At 68.2% G+C, this 23,998-nt stretch overlaps 2 protein-coding genes across 3 annotated transcripts; both read left to right on the forward strand.

The window, feature by feature from the left end:
• Positions 1–611: 611 nt before the first annotated feature.
• Atp13a1 (ATPase 13A1) lies at positions 612–12,168 on the forward strand. Its single transcript, XM_070008451.1, has 26 exons — positions 612–1,095; positions 2,958–3,047; positions 3,133–3,323; positions 4,263–4,335; positions 4,474–4,629; positions 4,706–4,775; positions 4,992–5,098; positions 5,191–5,320; positions 5,435–5,490; positions 5,751–5,877; positions 5,954–6,091; positions 6,167–6,287; positions 6,386–6,543; positions 6,773–6,948; positions 7,023–7,133; positions 7,301–7,426; positions 7,721–7,829; positions 8,132–8,331; positions 8,412–8,508; positions 8,767–8,918; positions 10,499–10,613; positions 10,690–10,886; positions 11,254–11,400; positions 11,476–11,583; positions 11,664–11,807; positions 11,889–12,168. The coding sequence occupies exons 1-26, from the start codon at positions 709–711 to the stop codon at positions 11,997–11,999; spliced, it is 3,597 nt and encodes a 1,198-aa protein (XP_069864552.1). The 5' UTR covers positions 612–708; the 3' UTR covers positions 12,000–12,168.
• Positions 12,169–13,153: 985 nt separating this feature from the next.
• Gmip (GEM interacting protein) lies at positions 13,154–22,774 on the forward strand. Of its 2 annotated transcripts, XM_070007924.1 has the most exons (21): positions 13,154–13,287; positions 14,310–14,382; positions 15,442–15,517; positions 15,607–15,664; positions 16,083–16,208; positions 16,292–16,356; positions 16,451–16,558; positions 17,477–17,557; positions 17,652–17,822; positions 17,915–18,052; positions 18,583–18,779; positions 18,964–19,070; positions 19,143–19,232; positions 19,414–19,491; positions 19,569–19,723; positions 19,885–20,073; positions 20,163–20,300; positions 20,390–20,583; positions 20,791–21,148; positions 21,938–22,004; positions 22,125–22,774. In XM_070007924.1, exons 1-21 carry the CDS (start codon positions 13,269–13,271, stop codon positions 22,481–22,483), a joined length of 2,847 nt encoding a protein of 948 aa, XP_069864025.1. In that variant the 5' UTR covers positions 13,154–13,268; the 3' UTR covers positions 22,484–22,774. The 2 variants fall into 2 exon arrangements, with proteins under 2 accessions (XP_069864025.1, XP_069864024.1); XM_070007923.1 differs by having other exon boundaries at positions 18,964–19,232.
• The last annotated feature ends 1,224 nt before the right edge of the window (positions 22,775–23,998 follow it).

Below are 23,998 nucleotides of genomic sequence, written 5' to 3' on the forward strand. Positions count from 1 at the left end.
CTGAGAACCACGGTTCGAAGCCAGCCCAGACAGGTCACTCTATTCTCCAAAAACTACCAAAAGAAACGCCAAACAGCTGGCATGGGAACTGTGGCTCTAGTGGTAGAGCGTTAGCTTTGAGCCCAGAAGCTCAGGGCAGCTCCCAGGCGGGGTTCAAGCCCCAGGAAGACCGGCACGGAGATAAATGCCTCATAAAATAGTATTTGCCCTGGCAACCCCAGGAGGGCCCGAGGCCAGGCCCGCCCCGCGGAGGCCCCGCCCCGCGGAGGCCCCGCCCCGCGGAGGCCCCGCCCCGCGGAGGCCCCGCCCCGCGGAGGCCTAGCGGGCCGCACGAGTCCCGCCCCCACGTCAATCAAGCGCCGCGTCTTCCGGGAGGCATTGCTCACCTCTTCCGGTTCGGGATGTCATGGCGGCGCCCAGCATGTTCGGTCGGCCTTGATAGCCTTTTTCGGTCCTAGGCTGGCGTGGCTCTGCGGACAAGCCCACCTGAGCTTTTCAGACTCGCTCGGTTCACGGCTGCTTCCTGTCCCTTCTTCCGGCACAGCCCGTCGTGGAGGTGCCCTGAATAAGCACTTCCGGGCCGGGCTCCGTCGCAGAAGCGCCTCCCCGTTTCCGGCCCTTGCATGGCGGCGCTCCCGACTCACCGGAAGTAGCCCGGCGGAAGTGGGCGGTGCCTTTGCCCGGAAGCAAGCGCGGCGCTGGGGGAAGATGGCGGCTGTGGGCAACGCGGTGCCTGCCGGGGCCCGGCCTCACGGGAGCCCGCCCGGCGGGCAGCCCAAGCCCGGGCCGCAGCCGCGCGCGCCCCTCGCCGCCGGGCCGGCGCTCGTAGCGAGCGGCGACGAGCTGGTGGCCGCCGTGTGGCCGTACCGGCGGCTGGCGCTGCCGCGGCGCCTCACGGTGCTGCCGTTCGCGGGGCTGCTGTACCCGGCCTGGCTGGGCGCCGCGGCCGCCGGCTGCTGGGGCTGGGGCAGCAGCTGGACGCAGGTCCCCGAGGCCGCGCTGCTGGTGCTCGCCACGGTCTGCCTGGCCCACGCGCTCACCGTCCTCTCGGGGCATTGGTCCGTGCACGCGCACTGCGCGCTCACCTGCACCCCGGTAAGTGCGCGCGCGCGCGCGGGCGCCGCCTCCCCGCCCCGGCCGGGCGGGGCCTGGCCTCCGGGGGCGCCCGCGCCGCCCTGGCCGTCGCCCCAGCCCGGGGCCCGGGCGACCCTCGCTGCTCGGTGCGACACGTGATCGAATGAATGCCCGGCTCCGAGGCTGAGCCTCGGGTGGCTCCGTCCGTGTTCAAAGAGGCCAGACCGGGGGTGGGGTGTGTAGGGGGACAGGGGGGGCTGGGTCCTCACACACACACCCCACCCTCCCTCCTCCCCCGCCAGACCCCGCGAGCGGGAAGTGTAGTTCTCCCTAGTGCTTACCTTGAGCGGGAGGTGTTTGTAAGTGACTGTCATGGCTTGTCACCGTGTGGTGCAGAGGGCACCCGGGGTGTGGGAGTGACCCCTGGGCCAGAGCCGCACCGGCTCTGGGCTTGGCGTCCAAAGACACCCAAGTTTGGAGCTCTGTACACTGACACGTACCCCATCCTCCCCCCCCACCCCCCCGGGGCCCCAAAGTGAGCAACAGAGGCCCAGGGCCGGTGGCTCACGCCTGTAACCGAGCTTCTCAGGAGGCTGAGATCTGAGACGTGAGGTCCGGTCAGCCCGGGAAGGAAGATTGATGTTATTTCTAACTTACCAGCAAAAAGGAGGAAATGGAGCTGTGGCTCAAGTGGTTGAGTGCTGGCCTTGAGCACAAAGCCAATGGAAGTGTCCAGGCTCTTGAGTGCAAGCCTCAATACTGGCTCACATGCACACGCACACACGCACACATACACACACATGAGGGAGGGCAGCGGGAAGTTGATTTACCCCCCTCCCCCAGTTCTGCATCAAGTCCTGGTTCGATGTGTGTGTGGACCCCGACTTCCCCAGTACGACTGGGCCCAGGAGAAGGGCCCAGGTGTGTGGGCTTGGTGGCTTTCTTGGTACAGTGGAAGACCTCCACAAGGGACGGGTGCAGGAAGGGTTGTTGGGAGAGGGAGGCACCTGCGGACTTCCCTTGCGCCCCAGCGCGTCGCAGAGCCCCATCTAGGTTTGCCTTCCATCCGGCCCTGGCCGTGTTTTTCTTTCTCTTCCCTGGGTTTCGTTTTCCCCTGGTGTAAAGCGAAACCGTAACACCCGATCCCAGGCGCCAGGGTGGGAGGCGGACGGCCGCTGCCCGCGCCTGCCCCTGTGTCACACCTTTGTGCTCTCTGGCTTCACGAGAACTGAGGCTGTGTGCTTGTTTGCTGTGGCTTCCTGTGCCTCAGTGGCATGGGACACCCCTCGGAGTGGCGCTTTGTCGGGGCGCCCAGGGGCTCCCAGTCGAGGGTCAGCGGAACGGCGCTGGGGCCGCGTCCCGCTCGCTGGCATTTGTGGGAGAAGGCTGTCGAGCCCAGCCGCTGAGGCCGGAGAGGGAGGATGTGGACACCGCAGACACTGTCATCCAGGGACTGTACAGGGGGCAGCCGGGAAGGGGTCCCGGGAAGGTGACATGTCAGCAAAGGCCTAAGGGCATCGGGCTGGTGAGTGTCTTCGAGGCAGAGCGAGGGGCCGGAGACGCGGGGAGGAGGCGAGCTTTGCCCGTGGGCTCGACGGGCCTGGCCGGTGGGCCCCGAGGATGGGTGAGGAGTCTGGCGTGTTTCTTTCCCTTTGAGCGCATGCGCAGAGCCCTGGCCACGGTGTGCCTTCGGCCCATCGGCTTCGTGACAGGGCAGCAGAGGCTCAGCAGCCCGGGCTCCTTTGTCGCAGTGGCAGCTGGGGAAGGCCAGGCGCGCCCCGCGGCCCGGCAGCCTCTCTGGAAGGCGCCATGGAGCCCCCACACCCAGCCGCCCTCCCCTGTGGGCCGAGAGGGGCTCAGTGGCTGTGTGTTGCCTCTGGCAGGAGTACGACCCCAGCAAAGCGACCTTCGTGAAGGTCGTCCCCACCCCCAACAACGGCTCCACGGAGCTGGTGGCCCTGCACAGGGACCAGGTAAGGACGGCCTGCCGGGCTCGCCCGATTCCCAGGCCCCGGCGCCCGGGCGCAGGCCGCTGCCACCCAGACGCCTCTGCCACAGGGAGAAGACGGGCTGGAGGTGCTGTCCTTCGAGTTCCAGAAGATCAAGTATTCCTACGACGCTCTGGAGAGGAAGCAGTTCCTCCCGGTGGCCTTCCCCGTGGGCAACGCCTTCTCCTACTATCAGAACAACCGCGGCTTCCAGGAAGAAGCCGAGATCCGAGCGGCCGAGAAGAAATTTGGGGGCAACAAGTGAGCCCCGGCCCCGGGAGGTGCCCCGCTCAGCGTGCGCGCACACGCGCGGCCCTGCGTGAGGCTCTGCCTTCCGCTCAGCGTGCGCGCACACGCGCGGCCCTGCGTGAGGCTCTGCCTTCCGCTCAGCGTGCGCGCACACGCGCGGCCCTGCGTGAGGCTCTGCCTTCCGCTCAGCGTGCGCGCACACGCGCGGCCCTGCGTGAGGCTCTGCCTTCCGCTCAGCGTGCGCGCACACGCGCGGCCCTGCGTGAGGCTCTGCCTTCCGCTCAGCGTGCGCGCACACGCGCGGCCCTGCGTGAGGCTCTGCCTTCCGCTCAGCGTGCGCGCACACGCGCGGCCCTGCGTGAGGCTCTGCCTCTGCTCTGCGTGCCTCCTAGCAGGAGTCGCCACAAGGTGGCGCTCTGCGCGTGGCTTTGCATGGGAGCCGGCCCCGCGGCCTGGCCCCGGGACAGAACAGGCTTCGGCCTCCTTCCTGACTCAGTGGCCTCTCGGGAAGTGAGGGACCTGCTGACCGCAGCTGTCCTCACGCGGGAGTGCGTGGCGGGCCACGCCACCCCGGGCAGGCGGTGTCGAGGGCCGGGAGACGTGAGCTTTCTCCTGGTGCTCCCAGGCACCCTCCGCCACGGCCACCCCATGGTGGGGACCCTTGGTGGCCAGGCAGGGCGAGGGGGCCCGGTTGGTCCTGGCTGGCGGTTCCTTTAGACTGTACCCCATGTGCCGCAGAGGAGCCCTGCGGCCACGCGTGCAGGAAAGCCTGGCTGTGGTGAGGGCGGGGCTCTGGGGTGCAGCTCAGGCCCCCTCGCTCCGTTCCTCCCTGCTGGGCAGCTGGACTTGCTGGGGGACTGGACTGTGAGAAGCCAAGGCCCGCAGGGCCGGCGTGGGGGCCGCCCGGGGGCCGCACCCGGCCGGCCCGGGACAGCACACGCTGTGTTGCAGGGCGGAGATGGTGGTGCCGGACTTCTCAGAGCTCTTCAAGGAGAGAGCCACGGCCCCCTTCTTCGTGTTTCAGGTAAGGCCGCGGCGCGGGCCGATCCCCTGACCCTGCCTCGCCCATCCCCGTGAGGTGAGCCTGCGTGGCGCTGGCGTCCCCGGGGGCGGGCGCTGGGGGGGGCCGCGCGCGGCGGGCACACGCTCCGGGCATCCGCAGGTGTTCTGCGTGGGCCTCTGGTGTCTGGACGAGTACTGGTACTACAGCGTCTTCACGCTGTCCATGCTGGTGGCCTTCGAGGCGTCGCTGGTGCAGCAGCAGATGCGCAACATGTCGGAGATCCGCAAGATGGGCAACAAGCCGCACATGATCCAGGTGCGTGCGGGGCACTGCTGGCCGTGTGCCTGGGCGCAGCCCCCGCCCCTGCTGACCCCCGCCTGCCCCACGCCAGGTCTACCGCAGCCGCAAGTGGAGGCCCATCGCCAGTGACGAGATCGTGCCCGGGGACATCGTCTCCATCGGTGGGCCGCACCCTTCCCCCCGCATGGCGCCCGTCCCGGCCTGTGCCAACCCCCCGCCCTCCGCAGGCCGCTCCCTTGCTCTGCATTGCCCCCCTCCCCCCCATTGGCCCCATCCCTCACGTGGTGCCCGGCCCGTTCCAAACCCCCCCCTCCCGCTGGCCCCCATCCCCCGCGTGGCGCCCGGCCCGGCCTATGCCAACCCCCCGCCCTCCGCAGGCCGCTCTCCGCAGGAGAACCTGGTGCCCTGCGACGTGCTCCTGCTGCGGGGCCGCTGCGTGGTGGATGAGGCCATGCTCACCGGGGAGTCCGTGCCGCAGATGAAGGTGAGGCCGAGAGGCCGTGGGGCGGGCCCAGGCTGCGCGCACGCCCCAGGGGAGGAAGGGCCGGGTGAGCCTCACTGGCGTCTCCCACCCAGGAGCCCATCGAAGACCTGAGCCCCGCCCGCGTGCTGGACCTGCAGGCCGACGCGCGGCTCCACGTGATCTTCGGGGGCACCAAGGTGGTACAGCACATACCGCCGCAGAGGGCCACCACGGGCCTGAAGCGTAGGTGCCTCTGGGGACTGCCCCCCCCCCCGGGGGCTCTTCCCCACCCCGGGTGTGAGCAGGAAACATTGGGCCGAGCTCCCAGTGACCACTGTTTGCCATTTGTCTCCCCAGCCGTGGACAGTGGGTGCGTGGCCTACGTCCTGCGGACCGGATTCAACACTTCCCAGGTGCGGGGTGTGGGGCAGGGCTGGGGGGACACTGGTCTCAGAGCCCAGGCCGTCCCTGTGAACGGTGGCCGCAGAGGCCCCGGACCAGCCTCTCCCGGCCGAGGTGCTGGGGCTCCTGGGCCGCGCTGCCCTGGGGGCGGGGGTGGATGTGCTGCCCGGCGCCGCCCGAGCCTGTCACCGCGGGTCCCGCCGGGGTGCAGGCGGTGCTGGGGCGGGAGACGGGGTCCCGTGGCGCCCCCCAGCAAGGCTCCGTCCCGCAGGGCAAGCTGCTGCGCACCATCCTCTTCGGGGTCAAGAGGGTGACCGCCAACAACCTGGAGACCTTCATCTTCATCCTCTTCCTCCTGGTCTTCGCCATCGCCGCCGCGGCCTACGTGTGGATTGAAGGCAAGCAGCCTGTCCGCGGCCTGGCCCCCGCCCCCCGCCCACACCCCCCGCCCCAGGCTGAGCCGCCTCTCCACAGGCACCAAGGACCCGAGCCGAAACCGCTACAAGCTCTTCCTGGAGTGCACGCTGATCCTCACCTCCGTGGTGCCCCCCGAGCTGCCCATCGAGCTCTCGCTGGCCGTCAACACCTCGCTCATCGCCCTGGCCAAGCTCTGTGCGCGCTTGGGCGGGGGGCGGGGGGCCTCGCTCAGAGCCCCCGACCGGCCCTGACCCTCTCTCCCCCCCACAGACATGTACTGCACGGAGCCCTTCCGGATCCCGTTCGCGGGCAAGGTGGAGGTGTGCTGCTTCGACAAGACGGGGACGCTCACGAGCGACAGCCTGGTGGTGCGCGGCGTGGCCGGGCTCAGGCGAGTGCCCGGGTCGGGCGCAGGGCGCTCGGGGGGCAGGCGGCCCGGCCAGTGGGCACCCCACACGAGCCGCCCGTAACTGCCCCCCCCCCCGGCAGAGATGGGAAGGAGGTGACCCCCGTGTCCAGCATCCCCGTGGAGACACACCGGGCTCTGGCCTCCTGCCACTCGCTCATGCAGCTGGACGACGGCACCCTGGTGGGCGACCCCCTGGAGAAGGCCATGCTGACCGCTGTGGACTGGACGCTGACCAAAGGTGAGCAGGGGGCGCCGTGCACATGCCCCGCCAATGCCGGGGTGTCGGCGCTCTGGGTGGGGACGGCGCGGGGGAGGGGGGCCTGTGCGGGGGGGAGGAGGAGAGGGGGGCCTGTGGGGGGGAGGGGACGGTGCGGGGGAGGGGGGCCTGTGGGGAGAGGGGCGGCGCGGGGGAGGGGCGGCTGCCTGCAGAGCGAAGCCCCTCAGTTGTCGCACTTGTCTGTTTCCAGATGAGAAAGTATTCCCCCGAAGTATTAAAACTCAGGGGCTGAAAATTCACCAGCGCTTTCATTTTGCCAGTGCCCTAAAGCGAATGTCCGTGCTCGCCTCGTATGAGAAGCTGGGCTCCACCGACCTCTGCTACATTGCAGCCGTGAAGGGGGCCCCCGAAACCCTGCACCCCATGGTGAGCCCACCCTGCCGGCCCCAGGCGTGGGGGGGTGGGGTGGGGCCGCGGCTGACGTCCCCCCTCCCCTGCAGTTCTCCCAGTGCCCACCCGACTACCACGGCATACACACCGAGATCTCACGGGAAGGAGCCCGCGTCCTGGCACTGGGCTACAAAGAGCTGGGGCACCTCACCCACCAACAGGTAAGGCCTGCCGGGCACCCCTGGCCCAGGCCTCCGGACCCCGACGTGGAGCCACAGGGCCGTGCACCTCACACACGAGACAGCGGGATCCCCGCACACGCACACATACACACGCACGCACGCACGCAGGGGCGCAGAAGGGATGGTGAGCCCCAGTGTGTCCACAGGCCCGCGAGGTGAAGCGGGAGGCGCTGGAGTGCAACCTCAAGTTCGTGGGCTTCATCGTGGTCTCCTGCCCGCTCAAGGCCGACTCCAGGGCAGTGATCCGAGAGATCCAGAACGCGTCCCACCGGGTACGGCCCGGGCTGGCCAGGCCCAGAGCTGAGCCTGTCTGTCTGCCTGGCGGCCCAGTGTTCTAGTCAATCAGGTGCAGGGGGCATTTAGGACATGGGGGAAATGACTGGCTCTTACCAGAATCGACGGCACAGCACAGTCTCCTTGTCTCCAGAATGTTCTGGGCACAGCCAAGCACGCTTAGCATCTACGCGGTCCAGGGGGCTTGTGGGAAGGACCCTGGTTTACGCATCAGCCGGCGGCTCCCCCCGTGCACGTCCCCCACCCTGCCCAGCCGTGCCTCTGCCCCACAGGTGGTCATGATCACGGGTGACAATCCCCTCACCGCCTGCCACGTGGCGCAGGAGCTGCACTTCATCGACAAGGCTCACACGCTCATCCTGCAGCCGCCCGCCGACAAGGGTGAGGCCCGGCCGGCCTGTACTGTGGCGGCTCTGAGGGCCGGGTCCCCCTCCCCAGCACCCGCCCCCCAGGCCCAGGAACCCGAGGCCTGGTGCTCGGAGGGGGCCGCTGTGGCTCCCGCTGGGCGGAGCCCCCACCTGGCCGATGCTGTGCTCCCTACCCAGCACCGGAGCAGGCCGTGGGGGGCGGCGCCTCGCTTCGGGCGGAGTGGGACGGACACACAGACGCGAGGCTGCCGGGGCTCGGGGTCAGGCTGGTGTGGGTGCAGGGGCGCCCCTCACCCCGGTGTGCCCCCCCCGCAGGCCGAGCGTGCGAGTGGCGCTCCATTGACGGCAGCATCGTGCGGCCCCTGCTGCCCGGCTCCCCGCGGGCGCTGGCCGCGGACCATGCGCTGTGCCTCACGGGCGACGGCCTGGCGCACCTGCAGGCCGCAGACCCGCAGCAGCTGCTGCGCCTCATCCCCCACGTGCAGGTGTTCGCGCGCGTGGCGCCCAAGCAGAAGGTGCGTGCGGGCCCGGGGCCGGGGCTCCCGGGGCGACACGCGCATGGCCCTCACGCGGCCCCTCGCCCTCCGCCACCCAGGAGTTCGTCATCACCAGCCTGAAGGAGCTGGGCTTCGTGACGCTCATGTGCGGGGACGGCACCAACGACGTGGGCGCCCTCAAGCACGCCGACGTGGGTGAGCCCCGTGGGGGCCGCTGAGGGCCGGCAGCGCGGGCTGGTCCACACCTCCCGCCAGGACCCGCTCTCCTGGGCCTCTGGCCGCCCCCGGGGCGGGGGCGGGGGCGGGGCCATGCCGGCCACCAGGGCCGCAGCCGCACGGCCACGGCATCCGCCGCTGACTCGTTTGCGGGGTTTGTTCTTCAGGAGTTGGTAGCAGAGAGGGGGAGCTGGGGGTGGGTGGGCAGCCCCCCTCAACCCGCACCCCGCACCCCAGGTGTGGCACTCCTGGCCAACGCCCCGGAGCGGGTCGTAGAGCGGCGGCGGCGGCCCCGCGAGAGCCCCGGCCTGGGCGGCGGCAGGGCCGGCTCCAGGAGCGCAAAGACGCGGCCTGCACCCGCAGAGGAGCCCGCGCCCGCCTCGCAGAGGGTGAGTGCTCACAGGGGGGCGGGGGGGTGAGTGCTCACGGGGGGGGGGGGGTGAGTGCTCATGGGGGGGGTGAGTGCTCACGGGGGGGTGAGTGCTCACGGGGGGGTGAGTGCTCACAGGGGGTGAGTGCTCACAGGGGGTGAGTGCTCGCAGGGGGGTGAGTGCTCGCAGGGGGGTGAGTGCTCGCAGGGGGGTGAGTGCTCGCAGGGGGTGAGTACTCGCAGGGGGGTGAGTGCTCACAGGGGGTGAGTGCTCACAGGGGGGTGAGTGCTCGCGGGGGGGTGAGTGCTCACAGGGGGGTGACTGCTCACAGGGGGGTGACTGCTCACAGGGGGTGAGTACTCGCAGGGGGGTGAGTGCTCACAGGGGGTGAGTGCTCACAGGGGGTGAGTGCTCGCAGGGGGGTGAGTGCTCGCAGGGGGGTGAGTGCTCGCAGGGGGTGAGTGCTCACAGGGTGAGTGCTCACAGGGTGAGTGCTCACAGGGGGTGAGTGCTCGCAGGGGGGTGAGTGCTCGCAGGGGGGTGAGTACTCGCAGGGGGGTGAGTGCTCGCAGGGGGTGAGTGCTCACAGGGGGGTGAGTGCTCGCAGGGGGGTGAGTGCTCGCAGGGGGTGAGTGCTCACAGGGGGGTGAGTGCTCGCAGGGGGTGAGTGCTCGCAGGGGGTGAGTGCTCACAGGGGGGTGAGTGCTCGCAGGGGGTGAGTGCTCACAGGGGGGTGAGTGCTCGTGGGGGGGTGAGTGCTCACAGGGTGAGTGCTCACAGGGTGAGTGCTCACAGGGTGAGTGCTCACAGGGGGTGAGTGCTCACAGGGGGGTGAGTGCTCACGGGGGGGTGAGTGCTCGCAGGGGGGTGAGTGCTCGCAGGGGGTGAGTGCTCACAGGGGGGTGAGTGCTCGCAGGGGGGTGAGTGCTCACAGGGTGAGTGCTCACAGGGGGTGAGTGCTCACAGGGGGGTGAGTGCTCACGGGGGGGTGAGTGCTCGCAGGGGGTGAGTGCTCGCAGGGGGGTGAGTGCTCGCAGGGGGTGAGTGCTCACAGGGGGGTGAGTGCTCGCAGGGGGTGAGTGCTCACAGGGGGGTGAGTGCTCACGGGGTGAGTGCTCACGGGGGGGTGAGTGCTCACAGGGGGGTGAGTGCTCACGGGGTGAGTGCTCACAGGGGGTGAGTGCTCACAGGGGGTGAGTGCTCACAGGGGGTGAGTGCTCACAGGGGGGTGAGTGCTCACGGGGTGAGTGCTCACAGGGGGTGAGTGCTCACAGGGTGAGTGCTCACAGGGGGTGAGTGCTCACAGGGGGGTGAGTGCTCACGGGGGGGTGAGTGCTCACAGGGGGGTGAGTGCTCACGGGGGGGTGAGTGCTCACAGGGCGAGTGCTCACAGGGGGTGAGTGCTCGCAGGGGGGTGAGTGCTCACAGGGTGAGTGCTCACAGGGGGTGAGTGCTCACAGGGGGGTGAGTGCTCACGGGGGAGTGCTCACGGGTGAGTGCTCACAGGGGGGGAGTGCTCGTGGGGGGAGTGCTCGTGGGGGTGAGTCCTGGGGGGGGGTCGGGAGCATGGGCGTGGGCTGACCCTGCTGTCCCCGCAGGACCGCCTGAGCCAGGTGCTGCGGGACCTGGAGGAGGAGAGCACGCCCATCGTGAAGCTGGGAGACGCCAGCATCGCCGCCCCCTTCACCTCCAAACTTTCCTCCATCCAGTGCAGTGAGTGCTGCCCCGCCCCCGCCCCGCTCCCTGCCCCCGCACGCACCCATGCCCACCTCTGCCCCCTCCCCCACAGTCTGCCACGTGATCAAGCAGGGCCGCTGCACGCTGGTGACCACGCTGCAGATGTTCAAGATCCTGGCGCTCAACGCTCTGATCCTGGCCTACAGCCAGAGCGTGCTGTACCTGGAGGGCGTCAAGTTCAGCGACTTCCAGGCCACCCTGCAGGGGCTGCTGCTGGCCGGCTGCTTCCTCTTCATCTCCCGCTCCAAGGTCTGAGCTGGCAACCTGGGGTCACCGTGGGGACCCCGGGGCCCGGGCTGTGTTGGGGAGCGGGGGCCAGCCAGGCTCCACACTTGTGGGCTGTGGTGATACAGAATCAGCAGCGTGCCTGTGGCGCGGTCCCCGGGGGCTGCCCTGCCGCTGCTGCTTTCATCCGGGCACACATTGTGCCATTGAGCCCAAGGGGCTCCCCGCTGCAGCCCCTCCAGGGACGGCGCGGAGGGCAGACACCCCTCCCAGTCCTGCGCGCCGGGGGTGGGTGCGGGCCCCACGTCTGCCCCACCACCTGCGGGTTATGATCTGCAGTGGATGGGGAGCCCCAGGGCCACCTTGCCCTGACCTCCACCTGTGCCTGCAGCCCCTGAAAACCCTGTCCCGGGAGCGGCCCCTGCCCAACATCTTCAACCTGTACACCGTGCTCACGGTGCTGCTGCAGTTCCTCGTGCACTTCCTCAGCCTGGTCTACCTGTACCGCGAGGCCCAGGCGCGCAGCCCCGACAGGCAAGTGCCTTCTCCTGTCCCGTCTAGACAGCCCCCCCCCCCCGACAGCCCCACCCACCGCACGTGTCCCCACAGACAGGAGAGGTTCGTAGACCTGTACAAGGAGTTCGAGCCAAGCCTGGTCAACAGCACCGTGTACATCATGGCCATGGCCATGCAAATGGCCACGTTTGCCATCAACTACAAGGTGAGGGCCCACCCCTGTCCCTGCCCCCCAGCCCGCCCGCTTGGTCCCCCTCGGGCAGCCGTGCACCCCTTGGGTCACAGGGCCCGCCCTTCATGGAGAGCCTGCCGGAGAACAAGCCCCTGGCGTGGAGCCTTGCCGTGTCGCTCGTGGCCATCGTGGGGCTGCTGCTCGGCTCCTCACCGGACTTCAACAGCCAGTTCGGCCTTGTGGACATCCCCGTGGAGGTGAGGGCCGGGTGGCGGGCAGCCCGCGCCCCGCGACCTGCCTCTCGCCGCTCACTCGGGTGCCCTTCCCTTCCGCTGCAGTTCAAGCTGGTCATCGCGCAGGTCCTGGTCCTGGACTTCTGCCTGGCGCTGCTGGCCGACCGCGTGCTGCAGTTCTTCCTGGGAGCCCCGAAGCTGAAAGTGCCTTCCTAAGACAGCGCTGCCGCTGCCGCTGCCTGCGGCTGCCCCGGAGGGAGCACTCACCCCACTCCCCACAGGGGGGCTGCCCGGCCTCCTCCTCGGAAGACGGAGCTGGCACCGCGGGCCTGCAGCCCCAGCCGGCACCTGTGGTGAATAAAGCAGTATCGGAGATTTTAAGGCACCCTGCCTCTGTCTTGTTTGTTTCTCGGGGTCCCCACGCCAGGGAAGAGGACACACAGCAGGTTCCCCTGCAGCGGCCCGGACCCCTGGAGCTTCCAGTCGGTTCTCTATGTAGCTTGCACCCCGCATTTCCCCACTTTCTGTTTCCCAAGGTGAGGACCTGGGCCCGGGAGGTTCGGCATGGGTGCTGTCCCTTCCTGTGGTGTGGGTGCTGCCAGCACACCTTCCCCACTGGCTCCCAGGGCTCAGTGCCAGCCTCGGGGCGGGGATGGCCCTGCCAAGGCCTCTGCTGGCCCGTGGTCCTGGTGCCGCGCGAGTGATGGCGGTCAACCCTTAGGAGGACAGGACGGAATTGCAATGGGCGGTGGGGACATTGGTCAGGTCCAGTTCACACCTGCCCCGGGCACAGCCCGCCACCAGCCGGGCAGCCAGCAGCACGAGGACCAGGGCACCAGGAGGGAGGTGGGGCCCCAAGGGTCTGGGGCCAGCAGTGACCTGAGCCACCCGCTGGGCTCTGGGCCGCAGGGCCCTGGGGCCGAGATGAGTCCTGGAAGCGCTCGGGCCTGTGGTCCAGGTCTGAAGCAGCCTCCATCCGGGGTCCGGAGCAGCTCTGATGGTCATTGCGGGCGACCGCGGGTCGGGACAGGCCCCAGCCACTGGGGCTGTGAGGGGGCAACAGGCCAGGTCAGGCAGCCGAGGTCGGGTGGCTGTTCAGGACCTGCGGGCTGCCTGCGGGGCCGGCCCCGGCGCTGGGCCTCCCCAGCCCCAGGCTGCGCCCGCGGCACGCTCTCTTCCTGCTGGGGGCGTGGCCTCCCCGGCCCACGCGCTTCTCATCTGGGGGCGTGGTGGGGCGTGGCCTCCGGCAGGCACTCAGCTTTCTGGGCTGGGGCGTGGTGGGGCGTGGCCTCCTCAGGCACTCGCGCTTCCTGGCCTGGTGGGCGTGGCATCTCGTGGGCGTGGCCTGGGCGGGGCGGGGCGGCCTGGGACCGGGCGGGGACGGCGGCAGCGGCGGCGGCGGAGGCGGCAGGAAGCCGGGGCTGGTCCCCGTGGGCGTGCGGCCTCTCCCGCGAGCCGTCCGCCCAGAGACCCCCGAACGCAGCCATGGACGCGGCCGAGCCAGGTAGGAGGCCGGGGAGCCGGATGGCCCGCGGCGGCTGCCCCTCACTTCCTAGCCCGGGAAGCCCCGCCTGTCACTCCCCGGAGAGCCGGAGGGGACTCGGCGCCTCGATGGGAAGGACGCGGGCCTCCATCGGCGTGGGGCCCCCCAGCCGGGGCCGCGCCGACACCCCGCCCTCCCCGGGCGCCGGCGAGCCCGCGCCCCGGACGCCGGCCCGGGCCCAGGAAGGGGAAGTGGCTGCTTCTGCTTCTGACGGGATGGGGGAGGGTGCCGCGGGGGAGCCGGGGGCGGGTCCCCGCAGGGCCTCCCGCCGCCCGCGGGGGGGGGCCACCTCCCATCCGGGTCCCCGGCCGCAGTGCGGGTCCTGTGTCCGGGGCCTGCGCGCCCCGCCGCCCGCGGGTCCCCGGCGGTCGCGGTCGCGGGCGTGTGCGTGTGCGCGTGTGGAGGCCCGCGGCTCCGGCCCGCGTGTGCCACGTGTGCTCCCATCTGCCTGGCCCCGGGGAGCTGTGGAGCTCCATTGTCCAGCCCCCCTCCCCGCCTCCTGGACGGCCCGGGGCCGGATCCAGGGCGTCTGTCCCGGCGTCTGTCGGGGGCCGGCCGCGCTCTGCCCAGCTGCCCCGCCTGGCTGCGTCTGGTCCATCTGCCCGGTCCATCTGCATCGTCCTCCATTCCTCCCTCCCCACACCGGGCACCCCCCCCCCCAGCCTGATGGGGCGCCCACTGCGCGGGCGGTCACCCCCCCCAGCCTGATGGGGCGCCCACTGCGCGGGCGGGCACCCCCCCCAGCCTGATGGGGCGCCCACTGCGCGGGCGGGCACCCCCCCCAGCCTGATGGGGCGCCCACTGCGCGGGCGGTCACCCCCCCCAGCCTGATGGGGCGCCCACTGCGCGGGCGGGCACCCCCCCAGACTGATGGGGCGCCCACTGCGCGGGCGGGCACCCCCCCCCAGACTGATGGGGCGCCCACTGCGCAGGCGGCGCGGAGGCGGGGGTTGGCCTTGTGTTACACTCCCCCTCCCCACCAGCTCCCGAGAGCAGAAAGAGGTACAGTGACATCTTCCGGAGCCTGGACAATCTCGAGATCTCCCTGGGGAACGTGTGAGTCTGAGCTGGGGTCCAGCAGACCTAAATCCCAAGCCGTGTGGGTGCCCTGAAGCCCCTGCAACGCCCCGGCACCTTCCCTGACACCCTGAGCAGTCTGAGCTGGGACTGCGCGAGGGCTGGGGCTGCCAGGTGCTTGGGTGTACAGGGAGAAGACCCCACCAACCCTGCTTGTGACCCTTTAAATGGCTGCCGTCCTTACTCCACGAACGCCAGTTATTTAGTGCCCCTCAAACCTTTTTACCAGGTTCTATTAGGAAACCTCACCTGGAAGGTTGCTCAAGGCTCACGCCGTCCTCCCAGCTGCTCAGGAGGCTGAGACCAGAGGGTCGAGGGTCGAAGCCAGCCCGGCAGGAAAGGCCCTGAGATTCTTTTTTTTTTTTTTTTTTGGTCTGTCATGAGTCTTGAACTCTGGGCCTGGGCGCTGTCCCTCAGCTCTTCAACTCAATGAGGCAAGCGCTCTACCACTTGAGCCACAGCACCACTTCCAGTTTTCTGGTGGTTTATTGGAGATAAGAGTCTCACAGACTTTTCCTGCCCAGGTTGGCTTTGAACCATGATCTTCAGATCTCAGCCTCCTGAGTAGCTTGAATGACAGGCGTGGGCCACTGGTGCCCAGCTGTCCCTGAGACTCTTATCTCCAGTAAACCACCAAAAAAAAAAAAAAAAAAAACCAGCTGTACAGCCATGGCTCAACTGGTAGAGTGTCAGCTTTGAGGGAAAAGCTCAAGGACAGCACCCAGGCCTTGAATTCAAGCCGTAGGACCTGCACATGCAGGTGCACACACACACAAAGCACGCTCCCCTGTGTGGAAGTGTAGCTGAGCGGTAGAGCATTTGCCTCACTCGTTTAGGGCTCTGTATTCACTCCTCCTGTCCCTCCCTTCAAAATCCACCTCCCACTGTCCCGTGCACCGAATCCTCAGAAGTTCCACATACAAGAGATGCCCAGAGGTGACATCCAACACTGTCCCCTGAACTATGCTGGGTCCCCAGAGCCTCTCTCCCATAGGGCCCATTGGTCAGAGGTGACCAGTCTGACACCTTTGTCCCCAGAACCTTTGAGATGCTGGGTGGAGATGCTGTCCTCCCGGAAAACGTGGAGCCTGCCAAGATTGCCACAGCCGCTGAGGTGGGTAGGGTGGGGGGGATAGGGAGGAGGGACCCCCGGGGAAGGGGAGCCCTGGCCCCTCCTGAATGTGGTTTCTCCCCTGCCCCCAGACCAGTGAATCCAGCTGTAAGAGCGGCTCCTCCTGGGACAGTCCTGTACCCCTCACAGGTAGGGTTTTTGTTTTGTTTTGTTTTGTTTTTTGGTCCGTTGTGTGTCTTGAACTCTGGGCCTGGGCGCTGCCTCTCAGCTCTTCAGCGCCACTGGAGCCACAGCGCCACTTCCTGTCTTCTGGTGGTTCACTGGAGGTAAATCTCATGGGCCAGCTTTGAACCGTGATCCTCAGATCTCAGCCTCCTGAGTAGCTAGGATGCCCAGCTGGTAGGGGGGTTTTGAGGGGAGTATGGGGGGGTTACTGTGCCAGGCACTGTACAGATCCAGGGAACATGACAGGGCGCAGCGGGTAGGCTGTGTAGCACAGCCCTGGAGCGCGTTACTGACGGGTGCTTCCTGGAGCCATGGGGGTCACAGCAGGGGCTCCTGGACAGGTCTAGAGCTCAGAGTTCAGAGGTGCCCCTGATCCTCCCAGGAGAGGAACTGGACCTGAGACTCATCCGGACCAAGGGGGGTGTTGATGCCGCCCTGGACTATGCCAAGACCTGGAGCCGCTACGCCAAGGAGCTGCTGGCCTGGACGGAGAAGAGAGCCAGCTACGGTGAGGGCTCCTCCCGCTCCGCCCCCCGCACCACACTCACCCAAACCCCACTGGGCCCAGACTCCCATTGTCTCCTTCTCCAGAACTGGAGTTTGCCAAAAGCATCATGAAGATCGGGGAAGCTGGCAAAGTATCCATCCGCCAGCAGGTAGCAGTAACCAGACCTCCCCAGGCCTCAGTCCCCCAGTCCCCAGCCCCGCCCCCCTCCCCATCTTCAGAGTATCTCATTATCCATCTGCCAGAGCCACATGCCGCTGCAGTACATCTACACCCTGTTTCTGGAACATGACCTCAACCTGGGAGCCCTGGCCCTGGAGACCCTGGCCCAGCAGAAAAGAGATTACTACCAGGTGAGGGGGCAGGGCACGAGGGTCACTAGAGGACCAATCCCTTTGCTCCTTATAACGGAGCCGTAAGTCACTGCTTCCGCCATCTACCTTTCTCTGATGCGGAAGCTGAAGCCGAGATGCTTGGGAACTTGCCCAAGGTTACCAGGCTGAGATTCAACCCGGGCTTCCTGTGCAATTGCAAAACAGTGCAATTTGTGTGTGAGGAGCGGTGAGATTGCAGTGTCCTCAGGAAGAAAACCATGGGGCATCTGTGTGATCACAGGCTCAGTTCTGCGCCTGGATATTGGTGTGGGGGGAGACAGGCACCAGTGGGTCGCGCCTGTCATACTAGCTACTCAGGAGGCTGAGGTCTGAGAATTGAGGTTCAAAGCCAGCCTGGATGGGAATGTTCATGAGACTTTTCTTTGTTTGTTTTTTGGTTGTGGGACTTGAACTGTGGGCCTGGGTGCTGTCCCTCAGCTCTTCAGCTGAAGTCTAGTTCTCTACCATTTGAGCCACAGCACCACTTCTGTTTTCTGGTGGTTAATTGGAGATGAGTGTCCGTGGCCTTTTCTGCCTGGGCTGGCTTTGAACCTCGATCCTCAGATCTCAGCCTCCTGAGTAGCTAGGATGACAGACGTGAGACACCCGCACCTGGCTCCATGAGACTTATTTCCAATGAAGCCCCAGAAAAGCCAGAAGTGGAGTGCTGGCTCAAAAAGCAGAGCACCAGCCTTAAGTGGAAAAGCTCAGGCCCTGAGTTCAAACCCCATGCACGCATATACCAAGGCCCGGGATTCAATTCCCGGCACTGAAAAAAGAGAACAGGGTCTAGCAGGGGAAAGGCACATGGGCACCAGGAGTGGATCAGACGGATGGAGTGGACCTGAGGTGTCCTGACCACCTCGTCCCCTCCCTCCCTCCCTCCCTCCCTCCCAGCCCCTGGCCGCCAAACGCACAGAGATTGAGAAATGGCGGAAGGAGTTCAAGGAGCAGTGGATGAGGGAGCAGAAGCGGATGGTGAGGCCCAGGGCGGGGGTGGGGCCGGGGGGCTGAAGCCTGCGCCGCGGGGTGTCTGCGGGGGGCCGCTGACCTCCACCCGCCCTCCCCGCAGAACGAGGCTGTGCAGGCGCTGCGCCGGGCCCAGCTCCAGTACCTGCAGCGCAGTGAGGAGCTGTGGGCGCGCTCGCTGGGCTCCCAGGAGGACCCGGGGCCCCAGGCCTCGCCCGCGCCCAGCAAGCAGCAGGAGCGGCGGCGGCGCTCCCGAGAGGAGGCCCAGGCCAAGGTGGGGACCCGGCCGCCCTCCCCCCCCCGGGCGTGGGGCGCCCCCTCCCTCCGCCGCCCTCCACACGCGCCCCGCCGCCTCGGTTTCCCCAGGCGCAGGAGGCCGAGGCGCTGTACCAGGCCTGCGTCCGCGCGGCCAACGCCCGGCAGCAGGACCTGGAGACCGCCAAGCAGCGGATCGTGTCGCACGTGCGCAAGCTGGTGCTGCAGGGGGACGAAGTGCTGAGGCGGGTGAGTCGTCCTCCTTCACGGCGCCCCCGCGGGGTGCCCCTGCTCCCCGGCCGCCCCTGGGTCGCGGGAACTCGGCACGGTCTGCCGGTCCGGGCTCCTCCAGTCTGAAGGCAGCCGGGCGCCCTCCGCCACTCACTACCCGGGCCGCACATGTGGAAGGCCACGCCTCCACGCGCTGACCAATAGGGTTAAGCTCTACCCCTGGCACCCCTCCCCCATGGCACGTGGCTCCGCCCCCAGAGCACTGGGCCACACACCCCCAGTCACTGACCAATAAGGACAAGCTCCACTCCCAGGACGCTGAGCTCCGCCCCCTATCATTGACCAATAGAGGCAAAGCTCCACCCTGGCTGTGGATACCAGGTCACGCCTCCACACACTGACCTGGGCCTGGCTCCTCCCCACAAGACTGGGCCCCGCCCCATATCTTAAGGTGACCAATAAGAGCCTGGGTCCCCCCCCTCCCGCTCTGGCTCCGCCCCCGGAGCGCCAGGCCCGGCCCCCTCCTTGACGCCCGTCTCTGGGGCCAGGTGACGCTGGGCCTGTTCGCGCTGCGCGGGGCGCAGGCAGAGCACGGGCCCCGCGCCTTCTCCGCCCTGGCCGAGTGCTGCGCGCCCTTCCAGCCCGGCCAGCGCTACCAGGAGTTCGTGCAGGCGCTGCGGCCGGAGACCCCCGCGCCCCCGCCGCCGCCCTTCTCCTTCGAGGAGTTCTCGCCGCCCGTGTCCAGGTGGGGCCTCCCTCTGCACGCTGGGGTCGGGGCGCCGGGCTGGGCTCCAGGCCGCGCACTCACCCTGCGGGGAGGCCAGTCCCGGGTCCTGGGAGGGTCAGGGCCTCTCCAGCCCCAGAGCCTGGACACCACGGGCCGCAGAGTCCCGTTTCCCGGGATGCAGCCCTCTCCGCTCTCCTGCCAGCGCCCCTGCGGACGTGAGGAAGAAGCCCTCCGGGCCCCCACCTCCGAGGCTGGACGAGTGGTGTGGGGAGCCAGGCCCGTGGGAGGACGCAGGCGCGGGCTGCCGGGGTAAGCGCGGCCCGGCCCCGGGAGCGGCTGGCGCGGGCTGCGGACGGTCCTCACCGGCCTGTCCCCACCCAGGGACGCCCGGCCCCGCGCCCGGCGGGGATGCGGACAGCCTCGGGGGCAGCAGCGAGTCTCGATCCCTGGACTCTCCCACGTCCAGTCCGGGTGAGGAGAGGCCACGCACTGGCCTTCCGTCGAACGTGCCCTCTGACCTCTGACCTTGCCTCTGCCTATCCACCTATTCCCTCTACCTCTGACCCTTGAATGGGATTTCTGATCTCCCCCTAAGGGGGCGGGGGGGGTCCCCACGGTGATCCTACAATCCCTCGTGACCCTGTGACCCCAGGCTCTGGCGCACGGCGGCTGATGAAGGCCGCGTCCACGGGCACCGAGTCCTCGGATGACTTTGAGGAGCGTGATCCCGGTGAGACGGGAGGGGTGCGGGCCTGGGGGGGGCGGGGGGGCGGGAGAGACCAAGCTCCTGACTCGGTTTCCCTTCAGATCTAGGAGATGGGCCGGAGAACGGGCTGAGCAGCCCCTTCAGGAAGGGGTCGCTGTCCCCCGCGGCGCAGACCCACCGGCTCCGCCGGCTGCGGGGCCCTGCCAAGTGCCGAGAGTGCGACGCCTTCATGGTCAGCGGGGCCGAGTGCGAGGAGGTGCGGCCCCGCCGACCCCGCCCAGGACCCCCCAGCCTGAGACCTCCCCTCCCCCCCAGGACCCCCCCCAGCATCCTCTCTCTGAGGCCACCCCGGTCTTGAGGCTTCCAACACCCTTTCTGACCCCAGTGACCTCTTGACCCTGTGCCCTTGACCTCCAGTGCTTCCTGACCTGCCACAAGCGCTGTCTGGAGACTCTGCTGATCCTGTGCGGGCACCGGCGGCTCCCGGGGCGGACGGCCCTGTTTGGGGTGGACTTCGTGCAGCTCCCCCGGGACTTCCCCGAGGAGGTGCCCTTTGTGATCTCCAAGTGCACGGCGGAGATCGAGCACCGCGCCCTGAGTGTGCAGGTAGCGCCTCTGCCGTGGCCCGCCCTGTCCCCGCCCCGTCCCCGCCCATGTCACCACCCGGGGGTCCCCCCTCTCCACCTGTCCCCCAGGGCATCTACCGGGTCAGCGGATCCCGGGTCCGTGTGGAGCGGCTGTGTCAGGCCTTTGAGAATGGCCGAGCCCTGGTAGAACTTTCTGGAAACTCGCCTCATGACATCACAAGCGTCCTCAAGAGGTTCCTCCAGGAGGTGAGTGCTTAGGGGAGATAGTAGCGGGTGGACTCGGGCTGGGGACCCCCCCCCCGGCCTTGCTCTCACACTGTGCCCCCTCGTCCCAGCTCACCGACCCCGTGGTCCCCTTCCACTTGTACAACTCCTTCATCTCCGTGGCTAAGACCCTGCGCACGGACCCCGGGGGCGCCCCCAGCCCCAGCCCCAGCCCCGAGCTGATCCACGAGCTCAAGAGCCTCCTGGTGCAGCTGCCCAACTCCAACTACAACACCCTACGCCACCTGGTGGCGCACCTGTTCAGGTGTGGGCTGACCCTTCCCTGGTCACGTGACCATGCACTCTCCCACCTTTGACCTGTTCCCTGGGTTCTGACACCTGATCTCAGGCTCTGGATGGGAGTCTCCAGTGGTGACAGGTGACCTGGTTGGGCCTGGCAGCCCTGCAGGCTCTGCCCTTCCCTTGTCCAGCGGCCTCCGCCCTCTGCTGACCCTTGTCCACCTGTCCTCAGAGTGGCCACACAGTTTGAAGAAAACAAGATGTCTGCCAACAACCTGGGCATTGTGTTTGGGCCAACGCTGCTGCGGCCACCAGATGCCCCGAGAGCCCCGGGCGCCAGCTCCAGCCCCGCCGCCTGCCTGCTGGACTCCACACACCAGGCCCAGCTGGTGGAGTTCCTCATCGCCAACTATGAGCAAATCTTCGGGATGGACGAGCTGCCCCTGATCACCGAGCCACTGCCCCAGGACCCCAGCCCCACCCTGGAACCCCCCACGACCACCCCCCAGCCTCGGCCTCCAGCCACAGCCTCCGAAGCCAGCCCAGACCCCACGCCGCACGGTGCCCTGGAGGCGGCCATACACCCCCAGGTAGGAGCCTGCTGGACCCACGGGTGTGGATAGTGCCTTAACTAGTTCAGTGCTCGGCTGTCTCTGTCTCTCTCTCCTGTGTGTGTGTGATTGCTGGTACACTTTTTAGCTCGAGGCTAGCGCTGTACCACTCAAGCCACAGCTTCACTTCCAGTTTTTGGTGGTTTGTTGGGAATAAGCATCTCATAGAAGCCTGGCACCCGTGGCCCCCACCTGTCATCCTAACCACTCAGGAGGCTGAGATCCGAGGATCGCAGTTCAAAGCCAGCCTGGGCAGGAAAGTCCGTGAGATTCTTATCTCCAATGAAGCACCAGAAAACCAGAAGTGGCTCAAGTGGTAGAGCGCTTGCCTTGAGCTGGAGAACTGAGAGACAGCGCCCAGGCCCAGAGTTCAAACTCCATGACTGACTAAAAAAACAAAGCGTGGAGTGGTGAAGTGGCACTCACAGTCCAAAGGAACTCACTGCTCAACAGCCGGAACCCACGCGTGAACCAAGAAGATGGACTGTGTCTCAGCCTGAGCCCCGACCCTGAGCTTTCTTGCTCACAGCTGGCGCTCTTCCACTTGAGCCACAGCGCCACTTCTGGTTTTCTAGTGATTTATCGGAAATAAGAGTCTCACGGACTTTCCTGCCTGGGCTGGTTTTGAACAGCAATCCTCAGATCTCAGCCTCCTGAGTAGCTTGGATGACAGGTGTGAGCCACCAGCACCCAGCTCAAAGGACTTCCTGTAGCTTTCCCAAGAGTCCCAAGGAATCTGGGGTCACATTTTTGGGGTTCTCCCTGCAGAACCCAACTCCGCAGAATGACCTAAGAGAGGAAGAAGGTGAAGACACCCAAGATGGAGGAGGAGAAGGTGCGCATGTTGGGGACTAACTCGGGCATTGGGGGGGGGGTCCCCTGCCCGGGGGAGGGTGGTATGTGGAGAACTTGGGATGCCCAGTTCTGCCCAGCACTGACCCCTCCCCACACACAGTGTCCAGCCCAGGCTCTGAGGACCCTGTCCTGGGGACGCAGCCCCGTGGCCATTTCAGCCGGCAGCCGGTGAAGTACCCGCGGGGGGCCATGCACCCCGTCACTCAGCAGCTGTCCAGTTTGGCCCTGGTGGCCTCCATGCTGCCTGAGGACAGCCCCCCAGGGAGCTCGAAGGGAGGGGGGCCTGGCCCTGCTGCAGCTGCCCCCGAGGGGACCCCCCTGCGCCGCACCCCACTGCCCAAGCACTTCGAGATCACGCAGGAGACGGCCCGGCTCCTCTCCAAGCTGGACAGCGAGGCTGTGTCCCTGGCCCCTGGCGGCCCCAACGCCCCAGCTCTGGAGGAGGAGGACCACTTCTGACCCCACCCCCAGCGCCTGGCTCCACCCGACGTCCAAAGGGCCCAAGGCCCCAGACACTCAGGGGAGATGTCCCAGGATCTCCCCTACCGGACACTGTGGTCTCAAGTGTCTGGACCACTCGGGTCAGAGGTCACTCAGGGTCAATACAGGTCACGAGGCGCAGGGGTCCACCCCGGACTCTGACCTCTGGAACTTTAGTGCTGCTTTGACTCCGACCCCCACCCCCACCCCCGACTCCACACCCTGGCGGTGCCTGGGGTCCTGTGACCTCTGAATAAACGTTTTCTAGTATCTTCTTGCCCATCTGTTTCTACCGAGAGGGCCCCGAAGGAGGCCGCCCCCAGGACCTGACCCGTCGCCCCACTTGACCAACTAGGAGAGGCCGAGGCCCGGGGTCCCATGGCGCGGACCTGTGATCGGTCCCCTCCGGGACACCAGAGGCCCGCCGGCCGACCCAGGCCAAAAGTTCAGGACCCCAGCTCCACCACGGGCGGCCGGTGACTCACAGTCCACCGGAGGCGGCCTGGCCCGGGAGCCCCGCGGCGCTGACGAAAACCTAGATACTATCTCAGGAAAAGGCCCGGGGTGGTGAACCGGGTTCGAGGCCCACCGTGCAGACTCGGAGGAGCGGAAGGCCGGCCTAGGCCGAGGGTCACGCAGCCCCACCTGGGGCAGGGGCGGGGCCAGGAGCCGCGGGGCGGGGCCCAGCACGCCAGGGGCGCGGGGGCAGGAGGCGGGGCGGGGCCAGGAGCCGCGGGGGCGGGGCGGGGCCCAGCACGCCAGGGGCGCGGGGGCAGGAGGCGGGGCGGGGCCAGGAGCCGTCGGGGCGGGGCCCAGCACGCCAGGGGCGCGGGGGCAGGAGGCGGGGCCCAGCACGCCAGGGGCGCGGGGGGCAGGAGGCGGGGCGGGGCCAGGAGCCGCGGGGGCGGGGCCGCGGGGGCGGGGCGGGGCCGCGGGGGCGGGGCGGGGCCCAACACGCCAGGGAGCGGGGGCAGGAGGCGGGGCGGGGCCAGGAGCCGCGGGGCGGGGCCCAGCATGCCGGGGGGCGGGGCGGGGCCCAGCACGCCAGGGGCGCGGGGGCAGGAGCCGTGCGGGCGGGGCCAGGAGCCGCGGGGGCGGGGCCCAGCATCCGGGGGGCGGGGCGGGGCCCAGCACGCCAGGGGCGCGGGGCCAGGAGCCGCGGGGGCGGGGCCGCGGGGGCGGGGCGGGGCCGCGGAGGGGGCGGAGGTGGGACGGGGCCACGGAGGCGGGAGGCGGGGCCCAGCATGCCAGGGACCCGGAGGCAGGGCGGGGCCGGAGGGGAGCGCGGAGACGGGGCCGCGGGGGCGCTGCTCCTGGCTCGGCGGCGGATTGGACCCGAGAGTAGGGCGGGGCCAGAGCGGAGGGGGCGGGACACCAAGCTCGCCCCGCCCCGCGCGTGCGCTTTGGCCATGTGGCGGGTGGGAGGGAGACCGCGGGCACTCAGTCTCCCCAAGTTTGGAAATTGCGGGCACGGGAGGCGCGCAGAGATTGGGG

Source organism: Dipodomys merriami, unplaced genomic scaffold (genome assembly GCF_024711535.1).
Source record: "Dipodomys merriami isolate MVZ:Mamm:240054 unplaced genomic scaffold, mDipMer1.0.p SCAF_70, whole genome shotgun sequence".
Taxonomy (NCBI): Eukaryota; Metazoa; Chordata; class Mammalia; order Rodentia; family Heteromyidae; genus Dipodomys; species Dipodomys merriami.